Source organism: Ailuropoda melanoleuca, chromosome X (assembly GCF_002007445.2).
Source record: "Ailuropoda melanoleuca isolate Jingjing chromosome X, ASM200744v2, whole genome shotgun sequence".
In the NCBI taxonomy this organism is placed as follows: domain Eukaryota; kingdom Metazoa; phylum Chordata; class Mammalia; order Carnivora; family Ursidae; genus Ailuropoda; species Ailuropoda melanoleuca.
The window spans coordinates 37,596,974-37,619,201 of NC_048238.1; the positions used below are offsets into that span (position 1 = coordinate 37,596,974).

A 22,228-nucleotide genomic window follows, 5' to 3' on the forward strand; every position below is an offset into this window, starting at 1 on the left:
GCCACAGACTCATTATCTTTTCTTTGCTGGGGGGGACTTCTCCTTCTCGTCATTCTGATGAAGAGAGATTGCAGGGTTGTCCAGAGCCCAAGTGTTGACTGGGACCCAGGCCGTGCGCCCTTGTTTTATAGAGATCTTAGGGATGTGGGCTTCTTCCTTAAAGAGTTTATTTATTTATTTGAGAGAGAGAGAGACAGTCAGCAAGAAAGGGAACCCAAGCAGAGGAGTGGGAGAGGAAGAAGCAGGTTCCCGGTGGAGAAGCCCGATGAAGGACTCCTTACGGAGCGTTGTGATCACACCCTAATCCGAAGACAGGTGCTTGGTGACTGCGCCACTCAGGCGCTCCGGGTTGTGGGCTTCTTGATTTTTCAGCCTGCCTTCTGGGGGAGGGGCCTGCCTGCAGGTACTCAGAAAACCCTGTTTGGGTAGAGTCTCTGTGTCCCTTGCGAGGGGGGATGGGGATGGGCACCCTGTGAGCCGGTATTTCCGGGCTTTTGTTCTCTGGCGGCTTTCCCTGGCGGTTTGCTATGCCTCTTCTGAGAGAGCAGCAGCGGCTGAAATTCAGCCTCTGTCTCAGAACAGAGGGATCGCGGATCGTTCTCCACTGATGTTCTGGCCACTTTAACTCTGTTTCTGTTGGTGCTGCTCAACCCTGCAGCATCCCGGGCTGTGCGCCCCACACCCGGCGTCCCAGCCCTCACTTCCAGGGCCGGCACGTCTCTGTCCTTTGTGTTTCCAACCCCGCCCGCCGCCAGCCGCCCCGCGCGGGCTCCCGGAGCTCCCCGTCTCAGTCTGGTGTCTCACGGGTGCTGACCGCGAGTCCGCCTGCTCCCCCGTGCAGGTGGCCCTCCAGCCGCCAGCCGCCCCGCGGACGCTCCCGGAGCTCCCGGTCTCAGCCTCGATCCAGTGAGCACACCGGAGCTCCGGAGCTCCGTGAGATGCTTGGTGGTGCACGCTCCCGGCTCACGGACTCAGTCTGCCGTTTCCAGAGTGCGGGTCCGCGGTCCGCCCGCTCCCCGGTGCAGGTGGCCCGCCAGCCGCCCTGCGCGCGCGCTCCTGGAGCTCGCGTTCTAAGTCTGTTGTCTCGCGGGTGCCGTCCGCGAGTCCGCCTGCTCCCCCGTGCAGGTGGCCCGCCAACCGCCAGCCGTCCCGCGTGCGCTCCCGGAGCTCCCTTCTCAGCCTGCTGTCTCAAGCGTGCGGGTCCGCGGTCTGTCCGCTCCCCCTTGCAGGTGGCTACCGCTTCCCGGCGCCCTGACACGGCGGCTCCCTCCCCCTTCTGTTTAGCTTCCGATATCTGTGCGCGGTTTCACGGCTCCCCGCTTCGTACCTCGATACTCAGCGCTGGAGATGTTCATTTGTAGAGATCCAGATGTATCTTCCTGCGTCTCAGGCTGATTCCGTGGATATTCCTGCTGATCTGGTACCTATCCAGCTCAACTCAGGGGACCGGCTGAAAAAGGTGTCCCCTACTCCTCCGCCATCTTAACCTCTCTATTTTGTTTCTTAAATTCCACATATCAGTGTGATCGTATGGCATTTGTCTTTCTCTGACCGCCTTATTTCTCCTGGTGTAATACCATCCAGCTCCATCCACGTCATCGTTAATGGTAAGACTTCATTCTTTTTTTATGACTGAGTGATATTCCATTGTGTATCTACATACCCCATCTTCTTTACCATTCATCAATCCATGCTCACTTGAGCTGGTTGCATCATTTGGCTGTTGTAGATAATGCTGCTATAAACATCAGGGTGCACGAATCCCTTTGAATCAGTGTTTTTGTATCCTTTGGGTAAATACCTAGTAGAGCACTTGCTGGCTTGCAGGGTAGTGCTATTTTTAACTTTTTGAGGAACCTCCCTGTTTTCCAGGGCGGCTGCACCAGTTTGTGTTCCCACCAACAGTGCACAAGGGTTCCTGTTCTCCACATCCTTGGTAACACCTGTGGTTTCTTGCTTTTTTTTTTTTTTAAAGATTTTATTTATTTATTTGACACACAGAGAGCTAGCACGAGAGAGCGCACAAGCAGGAGCAGCAGGCAGAGGCAGAGGGAGAAGCAGCTTCCCCACTGAGCAAGGAGCCCGACTCGGGGCTCGATCTGAGGATCCTGGGATCATGACCTGAGCTGAAGGCAGATGCTTAACCGACCGAGCCACCCAGGCGCCCCACAACACCTGTGGTTTCTAGTGTTGTTGATTTTAGCCACTCGGACGGGTGTGAGGGGGTACCTAATTGTAGTTTTCATGTGTATTTCCCTGATGCCGAGTGATGTTGAGCATCTTTTCACATATCTATCGGTTGGCCATCTGGATGTCTTCTTTGGAAAAATGTCTGCTCATGTCTTCTACCCATTTTTTAACTGGATTATTCATTTTTGGGGTGTTGAGTTTTATAAGTTCTTTATAGATTTTGGATGCTAACCTTTTATCAGGTATGTCCTTTGCAAATATCTTCTCCCATTCAGTGGGTTGCCTTTCAGTTTTGATAGATTGTTTCCTTTGCTGTGCAGAAGCTTTTTATTTTGATACAGTCCTAATAGTTTATTTTGCTTTTATTTCCCTTGTCTCAGGGGACGTATCTAGAAAGAACTTGCTGCAGCCAATGTCAAAGAAGTTACTGCCTGCACTTGTATTTGGATGGATTTGTGTGGTTTCAACTCTCACATTGAGGTCTTTAATCCATTTTGAATTTATTTTTGTGTGTGCTGTAAGAAATTGGTGCTGTTTCATTCTTTTGCATGCTGCTGTCCAGTTTTCCCAACACCATTTATCGAAGAGACAGTCTTTTCCCCATTGGCTATTCTTTCCTGTTTTGCCAAAGATTAATTGACCATATAACTATAGGTTCATTTCTGGGTTTTCTATTCCGTTCTACTGATCTGCGGCTTTATTTTTGTGCCAGTACCGTGGTGTTTTGATGACCACAGCTTTGTAATATCACTTAAAGTCTGTAATTGTGATGCCTCCAGCTTTATTTTTCTTTGAAAATCCTAAATCTTAAAAAGTTCATCCTTATTAACATCACCAGTAATGTATCTTAATGGATCCTGAATCAGAGGGAAAAAATGCTGTTACAAAGGACATCATTGGGATGTTTGCTGAAATTTGAATACGGAGTGTGTAATTTTGCTCTGGTTATGCAAGACAGTGTCCTTATTCTTCGGAATCCCAGGATGAAATATTTAGGAATATATGGATATTATAACGCCACTTACTCTCAAAAAGTTCAGGAAAATATCAATACGTATACGAGCAAAAGAGAGATAAATGAATTGTGACAAAATATTAACAACGGAAGAGTCTAGGTGAAGAGTTTCTGCGCATTTTTGTACTTTTCTTGCCATGCTCTGTAAGGTAGAATCTTTTTTTTTTTTTAATTTTAAAAACGAAAAAAAGTTCTTGCTGCAATCTAACTGAAATCTACCTTCCAACAATTTCCATCTCTTTGGTTCTAATTCTGCTCTTTACATGTCTCTCTGGATAAATTGAATTTTTTTCCCACTGTAATAGGATTTCAGACATTAGAATAATGGTATTGTGACACTTCCAAAGTTGTTTTCACCGGATGATCTGCATGGGAACTTTACCTCCCTCCTGACTTTCACATCTCCCTGATCCTGTCTTCCTGTACTCACGATGGGCGCGCATGTGCACATACACACACACACACACACACACTCATCGGCACCACGTGTATAAATACTAAGTGTGACGTCCTATTTGGGAAACCCCTACCAGCTCCCACGGGTGTAGAGCCATCCATGTGAATGGGCAAGGAGTTCTTTTCTTCTCTGCATAGAAAACCTCAACCATGTCTAGGGCTTCTCAATGCGACCGTGACACAGCCTGTCACTGCTGCATTGGCAAAGAAAAACTGCAGAGCAAAGCATTGTCCCTTTTGGTGGCACTCTGAGACAAATAGAGCCTTTGGAACGCACAGCGTGTGGAAAAGAGAAGAACCAAGACATAAAAGCCTGCGGTAGAAAGGTTGCTCTGGGGGGATGTGTTTTTCCCCACCCCTCTTTTCAGAGCCCGGAAAAAGAAAAAAATGAATGATGGTAGGTTTCACCAGCCCTTTCTTAAGTGGATGAATGAGGCTTTCCTGAAGAAAACTGTCGCACAAAATGAATGGCTCCATGGCCCAATCTAGGGACACAATCGGACCCTAAGAACCGAGATCGCCACGGGCTCTCGCTGATGCACAAAGACTGAGGACGAATCTGAATTCAGAGGCTGTGCATTCACATTTAAAGTACTGACTGATGCTGCTCCCTGGGCGGCAGGAGATCTGCCTTGAATAGTCTGGCACATTCAGCCTTGCCAAGAACTTGCTATGGCAGTGAAAGCCCCAGAAATGTCTTTGTTTCAAGATACCTCCCAAAGGAGGGGGGGCTGTTTTCAGGGCCCCGGCGCGGGACGGTTGAAATACAGCTAGCCCCCTGAGTTCCCTTCCACTTCCTTTATTTCTGAGCCTCGAGTTCCCGCAGACTGGGTTACGGAAGAACGTTAGCACCACCTAAAGGCTACGTACCAAATGTCTTGCCAGTGTGAATGTTCCCCACGATGCTGTTTGCTATGAGGACATCATTCTTTGGGGGACAGACACTGTGGAAAATTCTGCCTAACCTAGAATGAAGCACTAGGTCCCTGTCGCATGCTACGTGGGGGTGACTGTGACTTTCCTGGAGAGGCGCATGTTATCTGTAGTGCTGGCTTGTTGGAAAGAGGGGGCCACGTTAATCAGAAGCCGTGTTGGCTTGCTTTCTTACGTAGGTATCTGTCATTCTTTAGCTGGGGGAAATTCACCCTGCCCTTGGGCCTCGGCTGAACTTGGTGTTGAACAGCAGTGCTCAGTGGGTGGGGAGGATAGGCTTTGAGGGAGGTGGATGGAGTAGCCTTCCAGTAGCCCTTCGCCTTGGTGGGAAACATGGGAGCTCCAGTCCCATGTTGCTGTTTGCTAGGTTTATGACCTAAACTTCTCTGAGCTTCTCATGTATAAAACAAGGCCCTTCGACTAGATCATCTCTAGGGGGTCTCTTCCGTTCTACCATCAGTGTGGCCCTGGGTTCCGCGAAGGTGATATAAGATGGCCTGGTCCCATACCTCTAATTCATAGTTTTGCAGAGAGCCAAATAAAACGATCCAGGCAAGTTTCTGTTACGGAGTTCTTAAGCCCAGCTGAGTTTCACCTGAATCCTTTGGATTCAAGGCCAAGGAAATTCTGACCTCAAGTTTCCTTGGCACCTTTACAGGGCCCCAGGGGTGAGCGGGAGTCCCTAGATTCCCTAGAGGCTCCCAAGGACCTTTTAGGAATAGGAGCTGGTCTTCAAAAGACTTGAGTGGCAGGACGTTTTTAGAAGAGATTGATCTTTGATCCTGTCCCTCTGATGAGTCATCCAGCGAAAATGTATCTGGTCTGAGAGTCAAACGTAGGTGGGCGTGGGGACCGAGGGTGGATGGAGCCAAAAGAAGAATCTCGAGCTTCATAGGCAGATATCTGCGGTCAGTTCGCCTCAGCCCCTTGCTGATGGCGAGACGCAGAGCGAATCATTTGACCTCTCCAAGCTTTGATTTTCCTGTCGGTAAAAAGCAGAGAACAACACAATTGTTGAGAGGATTAAATTAGATATTGTGCTCATCGATGCCGAGTCAATAGTCCATGAGTGACGTCATTGGCTTATTATCTTGAAACCACTCTCTGGTTTGAGTCAACACAGCGCACAAAGGCTTCAGCCTCTTGCCCTATTGGCACGGGCCCCGGGGTAGATGCGGCGGCTCCGGCCTCACAAATGCTTGCCAGGTTCCTCCAACATAACTCAGGCTCTTGGTTTTGTATTTTAAAATGTCCCTCTCAGCTCAGGGCTTTCTGAGTATCTGCCATCGGCTCTGCCTTTCCCTGCACGATCCTGCTTCTGCTTCTGGCACAGGTGGCTTTGCCGTCCGGGTATTTGGAGTTCGCCTTTGATGGCCCTGCAACTAAGCAACTTAATTATGAATGAGCACTCTGCCTAAAAGCCCGCGTGGCTCTCTTGTTTCCTCAAATACCCTTGGCATTTATCCAGGGCCTCGACGCACAAAAGCGAAAGAGTGGCTGCCCCATCCACCCACCACCGGATGACCCCCGATCTCTTCCAATCCATCTGCTGCTTGCTGCCTTTGTTAGAAAGGAAAAGAGGGAAAGCGAGCTAGGAGGAAAAGAAAAGGAGACGTGTAATACATTTTGCATGAAATATACCAGACTTTAAAAAAAATTTCATTCTCAAAATGAGTGATGCATTATCAGCAATTCACCACGTTCCGAGATATTACACAAAGCAAAACTTTAATGAGCTCACTCCCATTTTTAATCACTTATATAAAACATCACCACACACGACTCTTGAAGAAAAGGCAAAATGGAGAAACCTGATAAGCAAGAATATAAGGTGTCATGAAAATACAACAGAAACAGATTTTTTAAAAAGCTCCTTTAGACTGATGGTCACTACACTTGTGGTGAGCATAGCATAACATACAGACTTATCAGATCACTGTATTGTAAGCCTGAAACTAATGTAACATTGTGTGTCGACTATACTTCAATTTTTTTTAAAAAACCCTCCTTTACCTCGAGAATAGGTAAGTGTTAGAGCAGGGGTGTGTGTGCGTGCGGGCGTGTGCACGTATAGCTAGAGTATTCGTGATATGGGAAGAGATTTTCACGATCTGATCTAAAAAACTTGAGTAGTGCAAAGCGTAAGGGATTCACTCTGATTCACACAGCTGGTTAGTGGTAGAGCCAGGAATGCATTCGGGTTTCTGGACTCCTCGGGTATATTGGGCAAAGCCACATTGACAATAACATGTCTGAAATGTCCAAGCACCTTTGTCGTGCTAGCCTCTGAGCTGGTTCATTCATAATTTGGAGGCTCATCCTCTCCGCTTTTGTCCTTAGACTTGCCCACCATATCTACCATTTTTCTCAGGGATTTCAGGACATCCATGAAAGTTCAAAAATAATATATGGTTTGAATTGTTAGGTACTGCGAGTGTAAAAGAAACACCCGATTTCCAAGACTTGGTATTACAAAAAGGATGTAAAAAAATCTCATTAATAGGTTTTCTTATTGATTACATGATGAAATGATAATATTCAGGATATACTGGAATAAGTAAAATATGTTGTCAAAATGGATTTTACATATATATATATTTTAAGGTGGCTACTAGGAAATTTAAAATGATTTATGTGGCTCACATTACATTGCTGTCAGGCAGCATGGACTTAGGTAATACAGAATTGTAATTTTCTAATTTTATTTTCTTTTATTTTAAAGATTTTACTTATTTATTTGAGAGAGTGAGAGCACGTGCAGATGGGGGGAGGGGCAGAGGAAGAAGCAGACTCCCTGCTGAACAGGGAGCCCGATGCAGGGCTTTGATCCCAGGAATTGATCCCAGGACCCTGGGATCATGACCGGAGCCAAAGGCAGACACTTAAGCGACTGAGCCACCCAGGTGCTCCTATAATTTTCCGATTTTAATTTGATATTCTACCCTTTGTTGAAATCCAAGATTTGCTACAAAGGTGTCTGGCTCAGGGTGAAAGACTGCTGTTTTGGAAAAATAGGAATTCATGGAAGAGATAAATGATTTAGATGTACTAAGCTGTGCCAATCTATAGTTGTGCTGTTCTGGAAAAGTAGAAATGAGTGTAAGGAATAGATGATTTATTTGCCTGAATTTGTACTATTTACTATAATCCTCCCTTCCTTGGGGTGGAACAGGTAGCCTGACTCTCTGGTGTTCCTAAATTTAAATTTAATTTTTAAAAAAGTGTCTTCAGAAGGTTCTTTAACTCAAACCTGTAAGAGGAATTGTTGAGGGGGGTGGGGAGTGGAGGGAAGAATGGAGAGAGGACAGTGGTTCTAAGAATAATTGGATAATTGGAAGATAAGAAGGCTCTACACTTTCAGAATAAATTAATTTCCCAGAAAAAGTATTGAGAAACTTGCACGTTTCATTGCTTTGGTTGTTTCCAGGCACATAAGAGGGCAAATAAAAGGATCTAATAGGTATCTTCTGCTGGTAGGATGAATGTGATCTTAAGGCAGAAAAGCCAAGCTAAAAATTAAGCAATTAAATAACAACTGGCTGATTTATTTCTATCAATGTAGTACCATAAGCTTAAAAAAATAAAACCTTTTTATTGTAGAGCCACATAACACGGAAGCTTAAGAATGAGTAATTTTTGCTGGGAAAAAATAGGGGTAAGAATAATATTCAGCCTAAGCAAAGCTGTAGTTGAGAAGTTACAACTTGCTGGTGCTTCGAACGCATAGTGCGAATGGTAGCCGATCCTTGTGCGTGCAGCTTGGTGTCAGGGATGGTTCTAGGTTTCTCCACATCACCCATTAACTCATTTACTCCTCATAATGGTATCAGGAAGTTTAGACATACTTACAGAAGCGGAATCCAAGGCACAAAAAGGCCACGCGACGTGCCTGAAAGTCACGTGGCTCATAAACACCAGATCAGGGGTGTGAACTCAGGCAGTCTGGCCCCAGAGTTCACGCTCTTAACACGCAACAGTACATGTGCCGAGCACCAGAAATTAGTCAGTGAAAGTGGGCACCCAGTCAAACGAAATCTTGGGCTGTTCGTTTCAACGACAACAGTGAAGGATGCTTTTGCGTTGTTTCGTGAGAAACTGTCGTGCAAGAACAATTGGGAACGTGTAGCATTGGCCAATGGCACGAGCACGGGTTGAGAAGTCAGAAGACACAGAATCCAAAACCTCTACAAAATGAGAGCTGAACAGCATGCCTCTCTGTTCCTTTTCAGACCGGTGTTGGTGTTAGCATTGTGCTTTCTCATGGCCTCTTCCCACAACAGGTACCTAAAAAGTCATGAATTGCAAATGGAGCTGTGGAATCAAATAAGGGAAAGGGAACGAGATTGTCCTGATGCAAAAAAGGAAATAATTGGATGTTAGGATTATGGAAAAATACACTGCTGGTGTAGACCAAAATAGAAGAGAACGCATTGTGAAGAATTTAGTTATTTAAAACCATAAGCAGGGTTTTAGAATGTCAGCTCTCACAAGGAGAGAACTTACCTTTTTAAATTTATTTCCATAGCACAAATACATGTCCAGATACTTGATAGACACTTTGCAATGATGATGGCAATATTAGTTTTGGTGATGATTTGGAAGATAATGAAGAACTCTGGGATGCCCCCCCTAAAGAAGTCTGAGTGATTAAAAACCATACCACTTACTTCTACTATCTGTAAAGTAAGGGTAATATTAACCTTAAGATCAGTTGGGAGGATTAAACGAGATAAGGCAGAGAAAGTGCTAATCACGATCTGTGCTTCATTATACGCTGTTATTCAAGGTTGACGATGATGGTGATGACACAAGTCAAACTGCTCCTAGGGAGCCCGGTCCAACTCTCAACAATTTTAAAATAGAACATTCGAGTTAACATGTACGTCTGACACTGGGACATTGAAGCTATTCAAAAGATTACAGCCAAATGTGATCGGATTTTAGAGTCATAAGCACAGCTTTGGCCTCTTATAATTTAATTTGGAACGTGTTTATCTTCTCCAGATGTTTATATTAGAATAGTATATTCTCTGAAATTCTACTGAGTCAAGGTCCTGGGTGCTCTGTGTACGTCCTGGAATCATAGTTTGCTAATGAGAACTGACATGTTCTGACATCAAGTGGTTTGGAGCTCCTTTCCTTCTGTCCGCTGCTTTAGAAAAAAGAAAAAGAGGGTGTTTGGAAATGGTGAAGAAAGCACAGACTTTAGAGTCCAAAGTCAACTTCTGGTTTCTTATCTGTAAGATTTTTGTAATAATTAACCTACTTCATAAGGATATTCTGAAAACCAAATGACAGACTGTCTGTGAAAATGCTGTAAAATGCTCATGTTACATCTCAAGTCCCATTTCTCCTTACTTTCAAAATGGCTGCCTTAAAGCCAAGCACTCAAGGTCGTCTGTGTGGTGGATTATCACTTATTAGAGTTACCTCTCTGTCTCTCTGGCCTGGGTACATATTAAAAGCAAGGCTAAGGCTTTTTTTTTTTAACCTCAGTTTCTCCAGCATTTAGCATTTTAGCTGACACATAAGAGGTGCTGGCACATACCTTTAAAGGATGCTTTCAGAGGAAGCACGATGTAAAAATTACTGCTGTGAGCTTGGTTCTCAACAGTGAGACGCTAAGGTATTGATTAGGGTCAGCACCTGTGCAAGCAAAGGGTCGGGGAGCAAGGTTGGGCACAAAGACACGTAGTCAACCCAGTGGCCAGCTTTGGAGCCAGGACTGCCTGCTAGCGTTGTCTTCCATCAGGCCAGAGTAACCAGGCTCTTAGACACCCCCTCCACCTCCATCAGTTACTGGATCTCAGCCCCCCCCCCCACCGAAGAACATGCCCTTGGGCAAGGTGACCCTGTGGCTGAGACAGTTCCTGAAGGGATTGATGGCCGGGGCAACAAATGTTTCCTTGGCTCATGCCCATATTCACCACTGTCACCAAATTTAAGAGGTTCTGTCTACCACATGAGAAGATGGTATTGATATTTGAGGGCACAGAATAACTTTACTCAATGAGAAATTGGAAATCCCATTCATAATTAAATTAAATGAAAGGCGGATGCTTTTACAGATTTATGGTAGAATATACCAAAACGTTTCATTAATATGGTGAAGACTTAGAGGAAAACACTGATTTGTTGGCATGTGATGTCATTCTCTCAAGAAATACAGTCCTTTGGCGAGTAGTTGCTGAGTGCCTCTTTGTGCACTGAAACAGTCATCACTAAGCAAACCCTCCTCCCAGTGCGTAATGATACAGCCATGTGCAGAACCTCTCTTCCCAGATCCGAGCCTCTCCAATGTTCTAGTTCCTGAAGGGAGTGACCGTGTCTACCCACCATGATGTGGCCGTGCCCTAGGTTCACAAAGGGGGCAGCATCAGCAGGATATGGCTTGCCTTTCTGATAGAAGCCTCCCCAACCGCCTGACCCCCAGGCATTTGGTGTTCCATAGTGGGCGGCCATCTTGCTCAAGTGTGTATGTTTCAGCAGGACCTGAAGAGGTGGCCAAAAGCACGTCTGTACCTTAATTCCTCCCGTCACGAGGAAGAAATGAACGTACCCAAACAGTTCCCCATGTCATTACATGTATGCAGCCCATTTCACCTAATAGAAAATAACGTGTGATGGTTTTGTGATTAACAAGCACTTGAGTTTAGAAGAAAATCAACCGTTATTTCCTTGGGACCAAGAAAGGCTGATTGGCCCTTCATTCTAGGCTTCTGGGGAAAGTTCAGAAGCTTACATGAATAAGACTTGAGAGACTGGTCTGGGAACTCAAGAAAATCAATTCAGTGCATAATCCCCTCTATCTTCCGGTGCGGTGTTAACTGATTAGTAAATGCTCACAAACGATAAGGGTAAAATCAGTTTACAAGAGGCTTGCCCTCCGCCATCATGAATTATCATACAGATTTTGAAGATGTAAGCTACTGAGATCATAACATATTTTGATCTCCCTTTACTCATGCATAGCAAAGGGAGAAGATGGGCGAACATTCCTCAGGCATTCCGGGAGTAGTGTTTCTAACTGATCAATGTTTTCATTTGGTTTTCTCTCAATCCTTAGGGGTAGACATTAAAATAAGGCTAAATATGTTTAATTCTTAAAAGACATAATACAAATTCCATAGTAACTCAATATCCAATAATGTCTAAATTCTCTCCGTTCCCAGGGCTATTTTGAGGTCTTTAGGGAAAATGTAATTCTTTTTCCTCTTTCTCAGCCTTGATATGCCCCATTAAACTTTATTCTGTTTCTCTCACTCTCTTCCAGCCCATTCACCATATTCAGCATCCAAGAGCCTGAAAAGACTGAGAATCTGTTCACGGGTGGGGGAAGGGAAGAGCCCATGGCTGGGGAGCAGGAAGCCTGGGTTCTCGTTCCAAATCCAAGACCAGGTGTGTGCCTTTGGGCAAGTTTCTGGGTTTCTGCAGGTCGCCATTTGCTCATCTGTTTAGGGAGAAAAGAGGTGGATCCTTTTAAATGACTCCCCCAAATGCCACTGTTCTCTAGTCTTCCAAGCATAATTCTGCTCATTTCTGTGGGGGAAGCTTTGACAATAGATGATGCAATGGGATTCGAAGGGAATATTTTCTATGGCTTCCAGGGAATTTGGAAAATATGAGTCACATTAAGTGGCCCCTCCAGTCCCAAATGCGTAGTGAGGAAATACAGACCGGAGTTTGGGGCATATAACTCTCGAAGCAAATTGAATTTTCAAAGCCAGGAAGAGATATATTAAGGCTAGAAGTATTTATTCACTCTTTGATTAGTGACATGGAACAATAGCTATAAATGTGACCAGCAGTCACTACTTTCATTATCAGTCAAGGATTATAACCGTTTAACTTTAGGTATTAAATTTAATTATTTTTTATGACAAAATTTCTCTTGATGTAATGATCCGAATTACTATTTCACATTTGCCTTCAAAATGGGGAGACCTCTAACTAGTGAACCGGCTGGCTCCATCACCACGAAGGTTAAGATCAAGGTCAAGGTTTAATGGCATTAGTTTTACTCTGTCCCAAAGTCACAAATTCAGATTTAACCCTCCTGGCTTTCTTTAAAAAATGTGTGAAAGCTACATGCCAGAGAGTGTACAAAACTATCATCTCTACAGGGAAAGTAATTCACGGGTTGACTGTATGAACAGTGGGGTGCACTGTCATCTCTGGTGAACCAAGGCAGCGTGGTGTCAAGGTTTCCATGGAAACTGAGTCGCCCATCTGGGATAACGTTGTGGTGCCGAAAGTGGGCATAGCATTATGCCAGCACCATGATGATTCTCGTAATGCTCAGGGGTATCATTGGACCTGGAGCACTAGACTGGCAATGGCACAGAAACCATGGCTGGCGAATTCTTTGTCCTCCTGGTCCTTCAATTATGGATACTTACTCTTTTCCGAGAAAAGTGAAGAGGTTAAAAAAGGGATGACCTCTGTTTCATTCCATAGTGCCTAAGGAAGCCAGAATGCATCAGATTTTATGCCCATTCACTAAGCTAAGTTCTGAAACTAAAACCCAAATTTCCTAAGCCCCCATCACCCTCGTTTATTGATTTCAATAAACGTGCTCCCCATGCATTCTAGAACCCCATCTCCCTTTTTTCTGAACCCCCCCCAACGCACCACAAGGGATGCTTCATAGTGGAATATTTAGTAGGAAGAGGCGATACTCACACAGTCACAATTTTGAAGATACTGTCTTTTTATTTCACAACATGGGAATAACTCAAATTTTGAGTCTCAAGGACCAAAATAGAGTTGAGCCAAATGTTCAGAAGATGAGCCAGGCCGCCATTTTGGCAGCAAGCTTCACATGGACAAGTGGATGGTAGAGAATGATGCCGCGACATGGCTAAAGCTACAGCACACCCACAAATAGAGTCATACTTGCTCGTCTAATTTGCATGCATGAGTATAGTGCGTTCTCCATGCCACTAGTACATATAAGCCTTTTTCAAAGTCAGTGCAGGATCCGTGTTTGTGCAGGTCTTTAAAAGTCTGCTCCCTTACAAAATTTTGCCATAATTTATCTGCAAGAGCCTTCAGGTGACAAATTCTGTATGCCACCTTTACTCCCCAAAAGTCATTTCTGAATCATAATGACCGCTCTCAGGGGTTCCAGCATCACGTAAGAGAATCCATTTGTTAGTGATTTTAATGTCAGTTAGCTGGCTGTGAGTGAGCCTGGCTACACATCCCCAACCTGCTTGGGGCCTAGAATTTGCCATTGGTAACCTTTAGCAGTGATGGCAACCTTAGACCAAACGACAAGGTCAAAACCAAACCGAACTAACCCAGACAGCATTGCAGAAAAGAGTTGGACTTTCCTGCTTTCCAAAGCGAATGCTTCCCTAATCTGCACCCAACAGTGACAGCTTGACCCACTCCAGCACGGCAGGGGGAGGGGGCACTTTCCCTGCTCGTGCTGGAATTGTTGGAAACCCGAATAGCATTCCGCGCCAAGGGTGCAAATGCTTGAATCTGAAAAGGAACCAAAAGAAATTGTACCAGGGAAAGGAGACAGGGATGGAAGACCAGTTCCCAGAGCATCTCTCTGTCAACAAGCGTGGAGAGCCTTTATTACTAGAATACGCAGAATCCCGTGGGAATGGCTGCATCTTTTTTTTTTCCCCTTAACTCTTTTCTTGCCAGTCCTTCCCTGGCCGGTTGAACAGCCTCGGCGAGGGGGAGGTTGTCCCATCTAGAAGCCACCCGGCGGGAGGCCTCAGGAGCTGCATTCCTCACAGTGACAGGAGAGGATGTACCGGTAGGTGGCCGTGAGCCGCATGCCCCCCGAACAGCGCAGCCGTAGTGCCTTCAGCTTGGAGGTCTGGGGCCTGCAGCAGTGACAGGAGGAGCGGAAGGGCTGCTTGAGGACAGTGCTGAAGGACACCAAGGGCTCAGAGCGTGATGCCTGGGTGCAGTGCCCCTCGCACCTGGCCAGAAGCACCATCTGCGGAGAGAAGAGACATGGTTACCCCATGGGGGTGCCAGAACCTCAGCCAGGTCCCACAGCGCCCTAACACTCTTTGCCAATTGCCGCTGGGTTAAACCAGTGGCTGGCAACCCCGGTGGCACATTAGAATAGCCTGGCAAACTTAGTTTTAAAATGTCAGCACCCAGGGTCTCGTGGGGGGACTCAATAGGTTGAGCCATGGACTCTTGCTTTCGGCTCAGGTCACGATCACAGGGTTGTGAGATGGAGCCCCACGTAGGGCTCTGCACTGAGCATGGAGCCTGCTTGAGATTCTTTCTCTCTTTCCCTTTGCCCCTCCCCTCTCCTGCTCGTGCCTTCTCTTTCTCTCTCTCTCTCTGAAATAAAATAAAAATAAATAAATGAGATGTCAGCACCCAGGCCCCATCTCGAACCAATCTAATTTAATTCCTTGGGGAGAGAGCCCAAGCTTTCATGGTTTTCAAAGCTCCTCCGCTGATTCCGAAGTGCACCGAGGGTGTCAAACCACCACACGAGGCCCCCCGCCGTGATGGGCAAATAAAAACCAAAGAATCAAAAGGTGGTAAGTCTGCCATTGGCCCAGTGTCAATTAGACCAGTCTCGAAATGCAGAAAGTCATTCCAAATTGAACTCAGGGAGTAAATGAAGAAGGATTACAGGAAAAAGGTCTATGTTATGTGCAAGGCATTGCTAAAAAAAGGAAGTACGGCTTCTGGTGAAGAAAAAGAGGGTAACCTGAGTGATACTCAGGAAGAAATATTCTGGGCGCTACAACTTGAAACAAGAGAACGAAACAGAAACAAGGGATGTTTTGGGCCCTGGAATCACACTCCTGGGCTTATCCACTGAAGGAGCCTGAGATTTGTGCAATCGAATCTTAGAGTCATTTATGGCAAATACCAGGATGCATTCATTCTGACCATCTCCGTCTCCAGAGGTAGGTTAGGATGGTACTAAAGTTTGGGCTGGGGGCACCTGGGTGCCTTAGTTAGTTCAGCGTCTGACTCTTGATCTTGGCTCAGGTCCTGATCTCAGGGTCATGAGATCGAGCCCTGCCACGGGCGCCGTGGTCAACGGAAAGTCTGCTTGAGAGTCTCTCTCCCTCTCCCTCTGCCCCTCCCCCTGCTCGTTCTCTTCTCTCTCTCTCTCTCAAATAAATAAGTTAAAAAAAATAAAGCTTGGGCTGAGTAACAGAGGCTGTGGGTTCTTTATAGTGGCCCTTAAAGTGGCTTTAGTGAACAGCCTTCTTTAAGAATCTGATGCGAACTACCAAGGTTATCCCCAGAACAACGGACATAGGCACACACTTGGTATTTTCCATCCAGCTTAAGGAGGTGGAGCAGAGGCCCATTTATGTCTCCAATACATACATCTCGGTATGTTGGCAATGGCAGTTATGGGTAGGGTAGGGTGGACAGCTTAATTCATTAAGAGTTAAAAGAAGGAAATGGCCTGCTCATCTTTCTAAAAGGAAGACAAGACGACTTCTGGTCATTATAGATTATTAACGTCATTATCAAAGAAGATGGTGGGATGGGATTAATCAGAGGCAGAGAGAAAAGGGCAGCTATAAGCTGTTTTGAATTTATGAAGGCTTTGGTGCTATCCTGCCTGCTCTTCCCATTGCTAGGCAAAATAGACATGATATGAAATAGGCTTTGAGAGATTATGCCATAGAGCAGTAGTACATGGGCCAGTCCTTGGTGCTCACCCCATCCCTCTAATGAGAAGGACCCCAAGGTCTTCCCCAGCCCCTTCTCCCCACACCTGCTGGTTTGTGGGAAGAGCTCCCTGACAGGTCACTTTGGAGTAGGGTTAAATGTGCTCGTCTCTAGTGTGGGTCATCTCTTCCACAGATTAAGCAATATTCAGAGGTCACCTCCCCAAATGGAGTCTTTAGAGATCCAATTTCAGTCCAGATGAATATAGTGAACCTGTGTCAACGGGCTTAATTCCAAGAGGCACAGACATGGCGTTCGTCTCACTAGAATGACGCACATGCAGGTGAACCGGATATAGACCTGGAATGACCTGGTAGTTTGCACTATCTGTAAAGCGACCAAGTCAGCAATGTTGGGCCATCTGTAGAAGTACTGACCCGATTGTGATTTCCCCAAACTTTCTCAGGGTCTCAAGCTCCACTTTCAGCTCCTCCTGAAGGACAAGAACTCCAGCACTGAAGACGCTGGGGCCCCCTTCAATGGGTCTCTCTATCTCCGGAGCTGGACTTTTTGGGCAAGGAGAATGCACAGACATGTACATACAATAAACACATTCAGTGGCTGCCTGCTGCCTTTGGAATCAAGTCCAAAATCCCGGATGGGTACTAAGATCCTCTATGACCTGGATCTCGTATCCTTCCAATCTTACAACTGCTCCCATTTTCATCACCCACTCCCTTACAACTGTTCTAGTTCTCATCACTCACTCCCTATTCTGATCAAGCTCAATCATTTAGGAGTTCATGGAACTGCTCTGAACCTCCCTGCCTCTTGCCTTTGCTCATGTCTTTCCCCCCTCTCAGGAATGCCCTTTCCTCCTAGCTCTGCTTAATGAAATCCCAACTATCCTCCACTGCCAAGTTCAAATGCCCTCTCCTCTAAGAAGAGACTGTGAAACAATCATAGGACCCTTGACATTCTCAACACACACAGGAAATCTCTCTGGGAGATTTCCAGTCTATAGATCCCATCTCAAACCTGGAAGCGACATAAAAATCTAGCTGTGATTTGTCAATGTGTGTTGGAGGGCTACAGCGGGGCGTTTGGAAGGTAAGATCTAGAAATGAGGAATGGAAGGGCTAAATACCTGCTTTCCAGATTCACTCTTGTTATTCCATGCTTTAGTCTCTGTCATGCCTCACCTATTTTACAGATGTAATGAACATCTTCTCACCTCTTCCAGACCAGTTGAGCTTCTCAAACTAGAACATGCATGTAAATCAGTTGGGGATCTTGTTAAAATGAAGATTGTGCCTGAGTAGATGTGGCTGAGGTCAGAGATTCTGCATTTGTCATAAGACTCTGGTGATGTCAAGACCACTAACGTCCACACATCGAGTAGCAAGGCTCTGGACCTGTTAAAGCCTGAGAAGTGCCTCTCTAGGTTGATCACTAGATAGCGATCATTTAGCAAATGATAATAATGGCAGCTAACATTTATTGAGTTCTTACAACATTTAATCTCATTTAATCCTCGTAACGATCCGATGCTAAAGGTACTCTTTTAATCGGTACTATTACGACAGATGAGGAAGCCGAGGCATTAGACAGTTGAACTAACTTGCCCAAACTCACATATCTGGTACAAGGCAGAGCTGGAATGAAACCCAGGTTTGCCTAAAACCAAGCCCCTGGTCTAAATCACGATTATATCCCACTTCCTGATATGAAAATGTTTTCCTGAGGCATGAGCTAACTCACACCCTTCTCCAATCTACTTTGACCCGCCTCTGGGACCCCTAACCATATCAAAACCATACAAGCTGCCCTTTTCCTTATGAACTTCTTGGGATACATCATCACCGCCCCGAAGCTTCTGCAGAGCTGAATCTTGAAAGGGCGCTCCTAAATGAGGTCTCCTCCACCGTCAAGACCCTCCCCCAGTTGCATTCCCCAGCGATCTGGGAACTCCCAGGGACTCCCAGAAACTCCTTGGATGGTGCCACACTGTGTCTAACTCCTTGACCAAGTCATCAAACATCAGTTCACCTTCAAACACCAGTTCACCTGCCAAAACCCAGTTTGTGGTCAATGCACGCTCCTCGTGCCGGGGTGACTCGGTGGTACCTTACTGACATGGGAAGACTCCTCTGTATTGTCACTGCACTTAACTGCTCGTAATAGAGAGTTTCCACACCGCTCCATTATGACATCGGGAAATGAATTTCTTTTGACAAAGAACCCACATGGGGCTCTCTACCGTCAAAGGAGCAGTTTCCACATTTGGTTGTTGCTCATTGACCTTCTATGGACTTCTCGCAGCTCAGCTGGATGACAGATACATGTTATCTGCTCTGGGTCCAGTTTAATTTGTGCTCTCTTAGGTTCCCCCCCAGCAAGTGGCTTGATGCTGGGAAGGCTAGGCAGCTTCTCCAGCAGTCCCTTTGTCTCCCCCCAACCTCAGAGTCACTCTCCTCCAGCTGGATGTGAAAGCCAGTTCCTTCTAATACGAACAGAGCCGCGGGGTTCAGAGAGTTTGCTCAGGGATGGGCTCCTTCATGTTCTGATCTGATTTCCATGTGCTGAAGCTAAGAGTAATGAAAGGTCCTTGGGTGATCATAAAAGACTGGTAATGATGAAGATATATAACATGAATTGGACATTTACTAAGCTCTAGGCTCTGTGCCAAGCCCTTCACACGCAACCTAATTCTTAACAGCCATTTCAAAAGGTAAACTTTCCCCATTTTACAAATGAAGACATGAAAAGGTAGAGGATGAGTCACTGGCCTGAGGTCCCATCACTGTCGGGTGGAGGCCCGGCATTCTGACCTGAGACAGCTTGATTCCTGAGCCCTCTGTCCTAACCATGACAGTCAGCCTGGAACTTCCTACATGGCCCAAGCTGGTCATGGGGAAGTTCAGGCTGTATTGTGAGGGTTATAGCCAGCTGTGATTCCTGGGTCCTGACCAAAGACTGCACCCAGCGACCCCAGGCCCCTGCTCTCTCTGGTGACCTACCGTACCTCTCAGGCAGCTATGTCTTCTGCCACAATATACAACTATCTTCTGAGCAAGAGAAAAGCCAAACACAGATGGTTTTCATCACTCCTTGTTGAAAGATTCTTAATCATTGCCAAAGCCACTTTCTTCCTCCGTCACCAGGGACTCCTGCGAACTCTTGGCTCAGGCCATGGCTGACTAGATGTCTTCATCAGTACCAGAATAAAGACCCAGAATAAAGACTTTGCATACAGAACATCTTATCCTAGAACGGGAGTTTGGCCACTGGCCCTCATTTAAGTGAGGAACAGTTTTTTGCCTTTTTCTCGGCAGTGAATGCTACATACCCCGTCTCCCGTGGCCCCTCTGCAGCACCCACTCCTTTCCTACCCAGCACCCTCAATAAATCACGGTGCAGCTCATCTCCAGACACCCAGGTCAGTGCCCAAAGGGTCTGTGTCAGGCTGAAGGCATCAGCAAAACTGCCACCAGAGGAACGAAGCAACAAGGGGAAGGCTCTGGTCACAACTCACACCGACGCAAAGCCATTGTACACACAACATTTCCTTTCCGCCTCTCCCCCATTTACTGATCAGCATTATGAGGGTAAAAACTTGGTCTTTCCCGGGGCACCTGGGTGGCTCAGACGTTAAGCAGCTGCCTTCCACCCAGGGCTCTATCCCAGAGTCCTGGGATCGAGCCCTGCATCGGGCTTCCAGCTCTGCTGGGAGCCTGCTGCTTCCTCTCCCACTCCCCCTGCTTGTGTTCCCTCTCTCGCTGGCTGTCGCTCTCTCTGTCAAATAAATAAATAAATAAATAATCTTAAAAAAAAAAAAAACCAAAAACAAAAAAACTTGGTCTTCCCCCTGCCCCTATTTTTGTGCCTCCATTGCCCGCTGTGGGGCCTGCACCTAGTAAGATATAAATTCGTTCCTTAAAAGAAAAACGTCCTATCTCCCCAGTAGTTAATGGTGTTAGAGGTTCCATGTTCCCAACTCTCCCTACTTCTACCACGCTAGGAACATCGTCAGCAGCCCTAGGAGAGGCTCGGGGATCTTAACAGCTTCCTCTCCAATTCCTCTGGGAAGTTCTCCAGCCTTTATCCCCTGGACTGTCCTTCTCCTTGGCCCTTTGGAGTTCAGAAGACCCGATGTCCTGGTTCTGAGTCCCTTCAGGGCCACCACCACCCCCATTCCTCACCCAACTCAGACTTCACAAGCCCGCCTATTAGCTTGTTTTCCCAGCCTCAGTCCCTGAAAACTCCTCCCTGGCTCGCATCCAGAACTTGTCCCCCGCCCCCCACTCCCTGCTCCCGCCACTCACCTGGGAAGGGAGGTCAGACAGCAGGATCTGTTTCTCCTCTGCTTCTCTCCCCACTCTTAACACCCAGCATGATGGCTTACGGTTACTTTGCTCTTCTGCACGCTCCCTCCACCCCTGCCAGACCTCTGTGTTTAACAAGAACCCCGATGAGGTTCATTTTCCTAATCCTTTCAGGCTGTATGAGATCCCAACCGTTACTGAGGTCTCAATGGTGACTGAAATAGAAAATGAGTCTAAACACCTGTCCAGTTTACAGCTTCATCATCAAGATCATAATATCACTTATTAATGTCTATTATATGCCAGACAGCACGCTGAATGCTTTACAGATATCACCAATACCCATACCCCCTCCTTTAGATAGACAGCAGTCTATCTTTATTACGTGGGAATAAATGGAGGCACCAAAGACTAATTTCACTTCCCCCGAAGTGACCCCCTGGGCACACCGTGCAGCTGGGATGTGAAACCAAGTCTCTCTCCCTTCAAAGTCTGAGATGCCTCGGTTGCCCTAAAGGTTCTCAACACGGCTGGGTTTCACTGACCACTGGCCTTTTGTCTGTTTGCTCTATATTCTTTATTCACTCAGAGTTTCCAGGAAGATTGTCAATGAACCTGCCACTCCCAGGATCTTTTGTATCCAGTCCTAGGAGGTGTCACCACTAAAAACTACCAGGCACATTCTAATCTGTGGTCACATGACCTCCTTGGTGGACAGCTGTGGCCAATCTTTTCTGCCTGACTCCATCTCATCCCTTTCCTGAATTGCTAAGCGATGGGTGACAGGATCCTGGGGCTAGGGGGAGTAGACAGACAGGCTCCCACAGAACTTTCACAACGATTCCTATTTTCTAGAAAGATCACTGATTATAAATCATTATTTCCAGTGGATCCGAAGTTGAGTCTGGACTTCTTAATAGTGGCTTTTGCATTCTACCTGTATTTCTCCAATATGAAGATGCAAGTAGTTGCAAGAGAAATGATCCACCACTCGTGGGCTGAATGAGCAATCTATTGACTACTTTTTTAGCATTTCAGTTTGCCCCACCAGTGAAATGGGATTGGTAATGCCTTCCAACACAGGTTTGTTGGCAATGATCAGATCATATATTATGAGACGCCTGACACATATTAGGTGCTCAAGCAGATGCCTTCCCTCCCCTGAGCCTGAGTCACACTCTCCCGGACACCTGTCTTCCCAAGGCCAGACACTGGATAAATCTAAGTCAGGAAACACTAACAACAGACAGGCAAATGGTAGGCATGTGTCTAGTAAACAACAGCCTTTGAGCATCACGTGGAAGGAAAATTTATGTAGAGAGGAAAGATCGACCGTAGTCTCCTCGTTGTAACAACCCCTGTTGGCTGTTTTCTAGACCCGCGCTCAATGTTTGATCTCAAGTCTGTAAAGAACAATTTTGTTCATGAGACCCATTAGAAAGAGGACCAGCCCAAGTCTGTGAGAGTCAAGAATTATAGATTATTTAAAAACGAAAAACAGTGTTTGTTCTTGGAGACAAGGAGAAAATCTAATCCAGGAAAGGTCTGGGTAGTTGAGACTCTGCCAGGCATATTTTAAGGCCAAGTAAGAAAGGTTTATAATTACAAGCACCATTTACATAAAACCATTGCTATATTTGTGATCATTTGGGATGTTTGAAAACAGATTGTTCCCATGAAATTA

At 46.1% G+C, this 22,228-nt stretch overlaps 1 protein-coding gene across 4 annotated transcripts in view; it reads right to left on the reverse strand.

The window, feature by feature from the left end:
• Positions 1-13,304: 13,304 nt before the first annotated feature.
• NDP (norrin cystine knot growth factor NDP) overlaps positions 13,305-22,228 on the reverse strand; it is a 79,727-nt gene continuing 70,803 nt past the window's right edge. For all 4 annotated transcript variants that reach the window (XM_034649558.1, XM_019808937.2, XM_034649556.1 and 1 more), the window contains one exon: positions 13,305-14,555. In XM_034649558.1, the coding sequence (XP_034505449.1) occupies positions 14,328-14,555 (228 nt within the window). In that variant the 3' untranslated portion in view covers positions 13,305-14,327. The remainder of the gene's footprint in view (positions 14,556-22,228) is intronic.